Here is a 12,226-nt window from a genome sequence, read left to right on the forward strand (position 1 = left end):
ATTTAGATGAAATTGATTTGGAAGACATGTGGTTCCAACAAGAAGGTGCCACATGTCACACTGCTAATGCCACTATCGACGTATTGCAAGAACAGTTTGGTGAAAGGATAATTTCAAGAAACGCAACTGTTAGTTGGCCTCCAAGAAGTTGTGATTTAACTCCTTTAGATTGCTTTTTTGTGGGGTTATTTGAAATCTATAGCCTATGCAAACAGACCACGAACCCTTGATGCATTAAGATTGAACATCGAACTCTGCATTCGTGACATTAGGCCCGAGTTATTGCACAAAGTCATCAAAAATTGGGTTCATCGAATTCACTCGTGCGCACGAAGTCGAGGTGGACACTTAAATGATGTGTTATTCAAAACATAATGTAATAAACTATGCTTCAAAATAATATAAAAAGTTTGGTTGTATCTGAAATAGTTTTTATTTTATTTCATTGTAAAATCATATCGTTCTTGTTAGAAAACCCTATACATTTACTATAAGGTGAAAATTGTCTTTACTTTGTTTTCTTTGAAGAAATGTAAGTTATTAACAAACTCTCATTTCTCAATAGTTTTCTGCACGCCTCTTTTCTTCCACTGCTCTATTCATTCCTTCTAACATTAGCTAATCACGCTGATGAGGATGAGTGATAAAAGGGACACTCACAAAAAAACTCATGCGCAGAACAGGATTCAAACCCTGGACTGCTGGAGTAGCAGCATGCTGCGCTAACCACTCCCCCACAGAGGCCAGCTCTCTTGCCTCTGGTGAGAGTGATCCCAGGATTGATACATGGTGGAAGATTCAAAACTTCAGTGTTGATAGAACATCATGAGGACAGTTGAGGAGATAGTTGAAAGAAATATTGGTGGAAGCTGGTCTCAAAAGCCAGAAACCAGTGATCAAATGTTTTCCAGCAAAAAAGGAATTTATTTATTTTTATTTCTTTATTTGAAAAATCCTGAATACAGAGAAAATTCATTTTACATGAGGATATCAACAGACAGAAACTGAAATCAACAAATGAGAATAACTCTTCAGCTGCTTGATGCACACCGCTCTGAAAGCCTGCTTGGACAGATGGAAGCCTAGAGGATCACTTAGTGAATTGTACATGGTTTGTAGCCTATAGAGAAGTGACCTTTGTTCTAGGGATAACCTTGGAGACTTAGTGTAAAAGAAATTACTACTGCATTTGCTGTTGGTACGTGGGATCCGGATGTGAAGAAGTGGCACGAGTTCGTTAGCGAAAAATTGCCCATTCATAATTCTGTAAAGAAATCTTAAATCTGCAACTTGACGGCGAAGAGAAAGATCGTGAATTTGTAGAGTGGATAGAATTTCGCGTTTGGCAGGTAATACAGCAGTAAGATTTAGTTCTTCAATTATGCTACTTTTTTACAGGTCGTCAATATCAATAATTCTCGACAAACAGTTATTGATAAAATAAATTTCGGTAAAGATAAACATACCTTTAAATAAATGCTCCAATGTTTCGCCATCTCTAAAGCACACAAACACCTTGCTGTCAAAGCCGTAGCATACCTCAGCAACACGCTTGTTCCAGTTCCACAGAATTATTGTTTGTTTCCGGTCACTGAAGTCTTTCAGCAACGTTCTCAGGCTCTGAAATACAAAAAGGATACAGGAAACTGTGAAATGGCTGTGCTTTAAAAGCAATATTGAACATCATAATTAAATTACGTCACTTCAACCAGCCACTTTGGTGTCATTACCTTGAAATATAGAAGAGTCTTTAATGATGCAATCTTTTTACGGAAAGTAGTCAGACCAGACGATGTTCTGAACTGCTACCGAAAATTAATTGTCATGAACACCTTTTACAGCAAGAAATAGAACACCTTTTTACATGCCATGTTCAAGGTAGAATCCACACAGAAGCCTTCTAGCTGTAGAGATGCAAGAGGACCTTCGCAGGGGTGTAGTCGTAACATCATTGCATTGCAATGAAGGGGCCTTGGTTATGATACCTGGTGGTTCCAGATCCTACTTTTAAACTGTAGGCTCAGTCCCAGTTAGCATATTCATGCATAAAGTTGACTTACCAACTCAACGTACACGTAAGAATGCAAGAATCATTATTAAATGATTTGGGCATATTTTTTGAAAAACAATTAATTTAGCACCATTAAGCCTTGTTTCCATGATATGAAAAACTCAATATGCTGACCAAGGCAGAAATTTATTTTATTTTAAAACATAAACTAAACATAACGTTGCAAGGTCTTCTTCAGACTCTGTACCCAGTACAAATGAAACAAGGTACAAAAACAGGAGGATAGATATACACAGAAATCACTCCCCTCCAGACTCTAGCCTAAGCCCAGCATTGGCTGAATTGGTTATGAATGAATGGGAAAAGAAAGTGATTGAAAAGGGAGGTGACAAAATAATTCTGTTTTGCAGATATGTGGACGATTGTTTTGGCATATGGAAGGGAACAAAGAGGCAGCCAGACATATTTGCCAAAGAAATACAAGATGAAGAAGGAGGGATATTGTTGGACCTTGAAATAGAAGAAGAAGACAAGATAAGCTACCTAGATATATTGATGAAAAGGAAGAGAAGACAAGTAATTGAAACCGCTTGGCATCAGAAGAAGTGTGCAGCAGGGGTGTTCTGCCACAAAAGAAGTGATGTAAGTGAGGTGACAAAAATAAATTTTATAATGAATATGGAGGACAGAATCAAGAAAATATGCACGAAAGAATGTGAAGAAGAAGGCAAAATAAATAGCCTATGGAAAGCTGGAAAAGAATGGCTATGAGAAGGAGGATAGACTGGACATAAACAGAAGAAGGAAGAAAAGTGGCAGGGGAGAATTGGAAGAGAAAGAAAAAGAGGAAGAGAAAGAAAAAGAGAGGAGGTTTGGAATAAGGAGTATGGGGAAGACCACAGAAAAGATATGCAAAGTGCTTAGAAAAGCGGGCAATAAAACTTACAGGAAGGGAGGGAGAAGCAGCTTAAGAATAGCGAAGAATGCAAACAAGAAAAAGCAAAACAGAGAAGAGGAAGGGATTATCTACGAAGTGAAGTGTAAAGAATGTCAGAGTGTGTACATAGGAGAAACGAAAAAGAGGCTGAAAGACAGGTTGAAACAACATAGGGATGATGTACGACTTAAGAGAGAGAGAAATGCGATATTTAAACACACGAGACATAGAGTGGGATGAGGCTAAGCAGATAGGAAGGGAGAAGAGAGTACTAGTAAGAAAATGGGAGGAGGCCAAAGAAATAGAGAAGAAAGGAGAAGAAGACACAATGAACTGGAATGGGGGACTGAAGATAAACAAAGAACAGAAGAAGGTGTTAGAAAGAGTGGAAAGGACAAGAGCGAAAGAGGAGAGAAGGAAGAGGAATTAAGAAAAAAGGATAAAAAAAGAACGTGAGATAAAGTCCAACCACTTTCCAGATGAAAGGAAATGTTTATCCAAATCGCCTGTCAGGTGAAAGTACAGTTGACAAGGGAAGGCCACCTGCTGGAATGTTCTAGAGAGAAAACAACTTTCTAATAATCTTGTGTCTGGAGGGGAGTGATTATATATATATATATATCTTCCTGTTTTTGTACCTTGTTTCATTTGTACTGGGTACAGAGTCTGAAGAAGACCTTGCTAGAAGGTGAAACGTTAAGTTTAGTTTATGTTTTATAATAAAATAAATTTCTGCCTTGGTCAGCATATGGAGTTTTTCAATTAATGTAGTTGCAAAAGTTTGTAAAATCTTTTTTCATTCTAACTCCCATATTTTTAATTATTTATTTTATAATTTAATCTTCTTCTACAGAACAAGTGTTCTTGGGTTCCAGGCATGTTAATTCAGGCTGGTAGCCCAAGAACACTTGTTCAAATCACATCGCCAGGAAAGCAATAATCCCTACTCCTTGTACAGGTTACATATTATAGTATTTATGTTCAAATTTAAGTCTACCTGGGTTCATCATCAGTGTGCAGTTTTTTCCTTAATTTTTATTTTAACATTGCCTGAAAATATAATTAATTTATAATAATAATGGATTGCCCTGACCAAAAATGTCCGTGTGTTCAAGCTTTTCAACTTGTAGCTGTCTTCTACAAAAAAAAAAAAAAAATGTGTACTTACTTTATTTCCTATGGTTCACATGTTTATGAAATTAGCAGGAAGCCAATGAGATTAAGAACACTGCATCAATGTCGATATTTTTAAAGTTGTTGATTTTGATTTGTTATTGTTTGGTGGGAAGTTTGATTTAAACAAATACAACTGGGTTTGTATCTGGTTATTTGAAAGTGAAGTCAACTTGCATTTTTTTTTTAATTCTTGGAATGTAAGTTATTGGTATATAATATTATGGAAACCTAATTGAGTGCTGAGGACTTGAAATTAAATTTTTAAATTGTATAATATTCTGCTCATCCTTCTCATACTGTATGAACTACATATACGGTGTGATGTACAGTTGCAAACTAAATATAAAATTCATGTTGTGAATGTTTGTCAAATAGAAAATTTGTTAAGTTCAAGTTATGCTCATATAAGTTAATCGGCACAGGATATTCAGTATAAAGTGCGGTTTCAAGCATTGTGAAATATGGGGATCGAGGCTTGAAGCGTTGCCACCTCTAGTAAAAATAAAAATGGTAAAAATCTGATATTCCCCGGACACCTATAACTTCTTCGTTTTGTCAATTTTTGACATTTGTACTTACCTATCTGCTTCGTGGAACATTCTTTAAGGTGTATTCATGTTTCCTTGATCAAAGTAATTGCAATTTTTCACATAATTTTAACTATATTTGCCTAACCTAACCAAAACTAACCTAACCACACGTCAATGGTTCGTGGGTCGGAGAATTAATTTTCAACAAAGAACATGAATTTCCGCTATGAAACATTCCCACATCACACAAAACACCTTCCAGATGTTAGACAATGCTACAGGAACTTATTACCGTAAGTAGTTTCTTCTGTAAAAATGAAGAAATCTGTCCGGGGAACATCAGAGTAGCAGAAGAGGAAGAAATGAAAAAGAAGAAGAAGAAGAAGAAGAATGAGAATATAAGTTAGACATAAGAAAAGTTGTCTGCTGTTGTGCTGTGTAGTTCGTGCATAATAGAAAATCGAAATATGGTTCAAAAACCAAATTTGTTGAGTTGCACTTGTTTGAAGTTTGAAGTTTCAAGTCCAGTTTATGAGCATTTAGGCTAATCGAGACTGGGCCTATGGTTTAAAGTGGGATTCAAACCTCTGTGCAATGTGCCTCTACCAGGTAGGTAACACCGGGATGTGAGTGTACAAAATGGTACCTGCCTATTGTCTGATATGTGTTTCATTCTCATAGCAAGAATTGTACACTTTTTGCAGAGACTTTTGGAAGAAAAAATATTTTCTAGGCCATGTTGGTTTTTGGTGGGAAATTTAAAATCCAACAACATAGAAAGAATCAAATTGAAGTTTATTAATTACTTTGAGAGTCCCGCCTAAGGTGTAGGTGTCAGGCTTTAGGCTCGGGCTACAGGATATGTGCACGTTCGAGTCTCTTGGGAGGAAGCGTAACAACTTTTCTCCTGAGATTTTGTCCAGTGTATGGGAACGGTTGCCCACTCGCCATCGTGAGGAAATTGAGGAGCTACGAACGAGTAGCGTAACATGGTCACAGAAGACCCGAGGTTTGAGGTGCTGACCACACCTTACCCTGTAACTGGTTGGATGACGTCTCACCTCTGCTGAGGCATGCGGCAGTGAGGCTGGCAGTTGGTAGGTAGGTCTTGGCCATCATGGCCTGTTGCACCATGGACTTTTTTGTGCATTACTTTGAGATACTTCAAGGTTTATGTAGCACCAAATAATGTCGCGGATTATTATTATTATTATCATTTTTATACTTATTTATTTGTATCTAAGATTGGTCCAACACTGAGTCACTGAACTTCCGTCCACACCAAATACTATTTCTTTTCCCCAGAACTATCTTAAATTATGAGAATAACACCCACAAACCTTTGCAACTGTTGTGTCAATGTGCTGAATGTGCTTTCCATCGATGACAACGACAATGTCGGAGCCTCCTTCAAATGACGTCTTGAAAATGACTTCGTTCACGTAATCTGAAGATGGGAAAATCAAGCTACGATTTGGAGTCACCACCAGAATGCTTCTTGAACCAATCTAAAACCAGATAATAATCTTAGCCATGCTACTAACAACACAAAACGTGCTGTATATATTTTTTTTACTCTGTTACAATTAAAACTAACAATGTATTAACTTAATTGATAACAACAGCAGAGCGTCTCAATGTCCCAAAATAAATCCAAAATGTCAAACTTTGAATTTTATAACAAAATTGTATTCATATGACAAGAATAAGCTTCTCTACAATGTTCATGTTGCAATAATCACATACAGTAAAACCTGTCTATCCTGGAACATGATGGTTCCGAGCAAAATTTTCCGTATTAACAGTTTTCTTTCTTATACAGGGTTGACTTTAAATACAGTATAAAGCGCTGCAGGAAATAATGGAAAGACAGATTTACATTTCGCATTACTTATAATGTAGAGTACTAATGCATGTACGTACATGAATAAAAATGCAATACAGTCGCAATAAGCATAGCAGAGATTACAATTATGTAACTACACAACATGTTGGTACACTTTTTACAGTATTGTAAGAATGTACCGTACATACTTATGTATCTTTTCGAACCCGGGACTCCTGGCATCATAGCGCGATGTGCATAGAGGGAAAGAGAAAGATTGAAAGATGGAATAAGAGAGGTGAAGAAAGATTGAGATAAAAGTGAAGAAAAAAAGAGATAACAAGAAAAATAGAAAGATGACGAAACAATAGAGGAGAAATAGACAAAGAAAGGTGGAGAAAGAAGGTAAGAGATGATAGAAAGAAACGGAATCGTAACAGCTATGAGTATTGTAGTGCATTCTTTCATATCGAGCATGTTACCGATAAGCGAGTGGCAACAGAGGCGTGTTCCACTTAACAGTATTGCATTGTTTTCTTGTGAGCGAAGAAAAATAAAGGAAGAAATTTCCGTCTTACTGAGAATAAAAACATCTCATTCCGTTTCCACATTAAGGAGGTTTCTGCCTTAAGCAGGTCATTTTCAGGTATAAAATCTGTCCGTCCTGGGGACTTTTTTTCTGTATTTACAGGTTTCCTTCTTATAGAGGTTCCGGGGTATGCAGTTTTTACTGTATTGCAATCAAGCAACATATTATTACAGCCAGTGGTTCCAAAACTAGGGGGGCAAGGTGCAAAAAGTGCAGGGGCAAGGTACATAAGGTTTAGCATAGTGGGGGGAAAAGTAGCAAAAAGTATGGGGGTAACTGCCCCCCCAATCGCCGCCACTGATTACAGCTTGTATCTACTCAAAAGTTTTTTTTAAAAAAAATATGAAAAAAATCACATCATCTATTGAGAATGTAAATGGTCTATCTCCAAATTGTAAACAAATCAAGATATTTTGGCTGTGGCATATTTAGAATATAATTGTTTCATCTCTGCTATCGTCTGATGCCTACATACAAACAATATTAATATATTGAGTGTGTTTTGGTTCATGTACAAAATTTCAAAGGAGCCACAAGACTCCAACAGCAACAGCCAGACTCGAAATCTTACAACAATTTCCTGCAACCAACCACAAGTATCAGCTGAGTATGAGACAAACCACTTGCATTCTAACCTCAGTCACTTGTGGGAGCTGCTTATATGTATAGACTTTGGTTCTTACTTTTCTTGTTAACAGAGAAAAATTTTCAATAATATTGGAATCGAAGTAGTTGGTTGACTGAATTTATTTTTGCTACCCACAAATTTACAATGAAATTGTTTCATCTCCATTGCAGTCGCACTCTCAAATCAAAGTTACTGTTGCATGCAATTGTTCTATGTGAAATTTCAATAATAATTACAGCATAAATACATAACCAAACTACTATTACTCATTAGAGAGCCTTCAATATATCAGCTTTAGCAATGATACAAACTTTCAGAGTAATGGTGACAAAGGTCCAATAACTACGAGGGCAGGCTGAAAAGTAATGCCTCCTATTTTTTTGTGACTGTGTAAAGACATTTTGGATTTTGAGCAACCATGCATTGTACTCTTCAGACTTTCCCCCTTCTCCATTCCAAGTTTCAAACTTCTATCACCAGGGGTTGCTGAACTAGAGCGAGGAAAATGGCAGCATGTAACCATACTATGTCGGTGCACCTGAAACTGCGTGTGGTGACAAGAGTTTCTAACTGCAGAAAATGTGTCCCTAATTAACATTCATCAGAGGATGAAGGCTTTTTATGACAATGAATGTGTAACGTCAGTACTGTATGATGTTGGGCTGTTCATGCTCCCCTGTTGAGGAACTCTCAAGAAGTTCTTTGTCACACACATTGAGAGTTCCTCGCAGACGTTTTCATTGTGAGCATGAACAGCCCAACATCATACAGTACTGACGTTACACATTCATTGCCATAAAAAGTCTTCATTCTCTGATGAATGTTAATTAGGGACACATTTTCTGCAGTTAGAAACTCTGTCACCACACGCAGTTTCAGGTGCACCAACATAGTATGGTTACATGCTGCCATTTTCCTCGCTCTAGTTCAGCAACCCCTGGTGATAGAAGTTTGAAACTTGGAATGGAGAAGGGGGAAAGTCTGAAGAGTACAATGCATAGTTGCTCAAAATCCAAAATGTCTTTACACAGTCACAAAAAAATAGGAGGCATTACTTTTCAGCCCGCCCTCGTATATCATGTCGAACTTTAAAAGTCTCTCCTGAAAAATGAAAATGGACAAAGAACATTTACATTCTCAGTGGATGACATTTCAGTGCCAACTGCAATAATTTTGATGCAGTATTGAAGATTGTGGAGAGAACTTCTGGTGCATTTTACTGTATTAGTAAGAATATTTTGACTGTATAAATTAGTAATCAGTAGTTAAGTAAGTACTTTAACCTTACTAAAAAATCACATAAGCATTACTGTTTGAACCAGGGAGCTCAGAATACTGTTAGTACTAGTAAAACAACAGAAGTACATACATAGATTTGAAGTTTTTGTACAAGTACATTATAAATAATTTAACTGTTTTTTAAAATACCATAATGACGTAAGTATAAATGTTATGAAGCACTGATAATAATAGGTTACATAAACAGCAAAAATTAACTTCATACTGGCATAGTCAAGCATGGGCTCACCAGCTCTGTCGAGGTCCCAAAATTTTGGCACACTACACTGTTCTACAGAGCATTCCCTGACATTCACTACGAGACTCGGATGCAAGCGGCCCGGCATCAGTGCTTGTCTTTACCGGTGAAAAGGTTCGCGACAGTCGCTAGAGTCTGCTATTAAAATTACAGTTTTCATATTGTGTACTAACCTTGACTACAGAAGGTGTTGAAAATGATATCACTCTGCTGTAACACATTCCTGGCATCTCCAAAGGAAATGGGCATTTATACGTGGAAGTTCGTCTACTGTAATTCTCCCAATTTCTCGTACAATACTGTCTTTTAACTCACGGATGGTGTGCGGATTGTCTTTGTATACTTTATTTTTTAGATTTCCCCATTTTTCTTTCCACTTTTATTCAGAACTGACCCTGTTACTCTAAACTTTTTACGAGGTTTAATGTAGCGGTCCTATGTGGAACGGAAACACCAGGAAATTTTGTTTCAAAACGTCGTCGCACATCTCCACAATTCCTCTTTCCGACGTAACACTCGATAAGATAAATCCTTTGTTGTAAACTTTTGTGGTGCCATATTAAGCCACAATCTTCAACACATGGACACGACACAACACAACTTCCGAGGGAGGATTATACTGGTGTCAGTCTGCAATGTCAACAGAAAGGGAAAGAGAGCGAAGGCAGGGAGAGCGAAAAAAAACAGACTGTAGCGTGCGACTGTCGCGGACCCGTTCGCTGGGAAAGACAAGCGCTGATGCCGGGCTGCTTGCCGCCAAGTCTTGTAGCAAATGTCAGGGAATGCTCTGTAGAATGAAATGTTTGCAGAAATAAAAAGGGTTGGATGTATAAGTTAGAGTACTGCATTGGACCACTTACGCTCGAAAATACTCGATCGAATATTCCATGCTCGAGTGTGATACGCTCGAATATATAGAATAAAGCCATGACATCAACATGACAATAAAAGGTAAAAAAGGTAAAGTGCTCCCCTGTGCATAGCACCACGCCATGAAGGCGTATAGGGGGTGTGGGGGTAACGCACATGACAATAATCGTACAAATATAAATGTAAATTCATGTTGAGAGGAATAAACAACGCGGTTGATAATATAAGACGTAAGCGAGTTACAAGCAAGTTTTGTGGATATATCTTTAGTAACTCGTTTATGTCTCATATAAATGTAAAAATCCATCCTGGTAGTTTCAGCCCATAATCATCTATTCATTTTCATATATTGCTATGTAGTGGTAAGGCAGACTAAACTACATTTTAACATGGAGATGATGTATATGTTCACTTTAGTATCAATTTCATGGCATCTTCCACTTCACGAAGCATATTTGAAGGTTCACTACTACACAAAAATTCCGGTTACACGTGAACTACTAATACAAAAAATTACGGTTGCATGTGAACTACTAATACCAAAAAATTACGGTTACATGTGAACTACTAATACAGAAAAATTACGGTTACTCGTCAACATCTAATACAGAAAAATTATGGTTACACGTCAACATCTAATACAGAAAAATTACGGTTACAGATGAACTACTAATACCGAAAAATTACGGTTACACGTGAACTACTAATACCGAAAAATTACGGTTACACGTGAACTACTAATACCGAAAAATTATGGTTACACGTGAACTACTAATACAGAAAAATTACGGTTACACATGAACTACTAATACAGAAAAATTACGGTTACACGTGAACTACTAATACAGAAAAATTCCGGTTACATGTGAACTACTAATACAGAAAAATTACGGTTACATGTGAACTACTAATACAGAAAAATTACGGTTACACGTGAACTACTGGGGACTCAAGCATATACCGATTGTTTGAATGCTCGAGTGTTATTCACTCGAGCGAAGAAACTGTCCATTCCGTAAGCCATCTAGCGTCATCCATGCAAACTAATAGACAATTGAGCGTAAAGGCCTTGATGCATCACTCTAGTATACGTGCACATACATACAAATGCTCGCGGACAAACACACATAAATATATACATACATTTTATTTACTATATTTTTTACAGAGGGAACCTCCAAAAGATGCTCAGGGAGTCTGTATCCTTAGATATTATTGTTCCCCAATTTTTCATACGTTCTTTGTTTTATTCCATTTCCATTTACAATAATTCATTGTTTTACAATGTATGGTGCTGTGGATTATTTGATTGCGTCTGAAGTTGCCCAAGTGTACGGGGGCAGATGCCATAATTGGTTTTGCAATAGGGTGTTCCGGGAGGAAGTGGCAATACTTTGGGAAATGGTAGTATGGGTGACTGAAAGCAAAAAAGTTCATATGAACATGGGTCCGATTTTGAACGATAACTGAGATATGAACAGAAATAAAAATGAAGTAAAAAAACGTAAACAAAAACAGTAACATGTAAAACATGGAAATGTAATGGTCATTGTGTGATACTAATATGTATTGCATTAATTTGTGGTGTAGCAGTAATTAGTGCATAATAATTAAGGAATTAAGCTCATTTATCGTTCAAAATTGGACCAATGTTCATATGAACTTTTTTGCTTAGAATCACCCATACTACCATTTCCCAAAGTATTGCCACTTCCTCCCAGAACACCCTGCATAAATGTAGTGAAGAGATACATAAAAAGAAAATATAATATTTAAAATATTTCAAATACTTAGAAGTAATATTAACAAATGAAAATTATATTAAAGAGGAAATAAAAAGTAGGCTTAATTCAGGAAATGCATGTTACTTCTCTCTTCATAAACTTTTGTCTTCTCGTTTAATATCTAAGAAACTAAAAGTTAAAATATACAAAACAGTAATTTTGCCTGTAGTATTATATGGGTGTGAAACTTGGTCCCTTACATTGAAAGAGGAACATAAATTGAGAGTATTTGAAAATAAGATCCTTAGGAAAATCTTTGGACCTAAAAGGGATGAGGAGACAGGTGAGTGGAGAAGGTTACATAATTTAGAACTACATAATTTGTATTCATGTCCAGAT

General features: G+C 36.8%; 1 protein-coding gene across 2 annotated transcripts in view; it reads right to left on the bottom strand.

The window, feature by feature from the left end:
- LOC145978289 (sodium-independent sulfate anion transporter-like) overlaps nucleotides 1–12,226 on the bottom strand; it is a 79,302-nt gene that overhangs the window by 1,226 nt on the left and 65,850 nt on the right. For both annotated transcript variants that reach the window (XM_083110819.1, XM_083110818.1), the window contains exons 10-11: nucleotides 5,995–6,162; nucleotides 1,467–1,620 (exon numbers count right to left, since the gene is read on the bottom strand). In XM_083110819.1, the coding sequence (XP_082966945.1) occupies nucleotides 1,467–1,620; nucleotides 5,995–6,162 (322 nt within the window). The remainder of the gene's footprint in view (nucleotides 1–1,466; nucleotides 1,621–5,994; nucleotides 6,163–12,226) is intronic.

Source organism: Lepisma saccharinum, chromosome 24 (genome assembly GCF_977018435.1).
Source record: "Lepisma saccharinum chromosome 24, izLepSacc3.1, whole genome shotgun sequence".
Classification (NCBI taxonomy): domain Eukaryota; kingdom Metazoa; phylum Arthropoda; class Insecta; order Zygentoma; family Lepismatidae; genus Lepisma; species Lepisma saccharinum.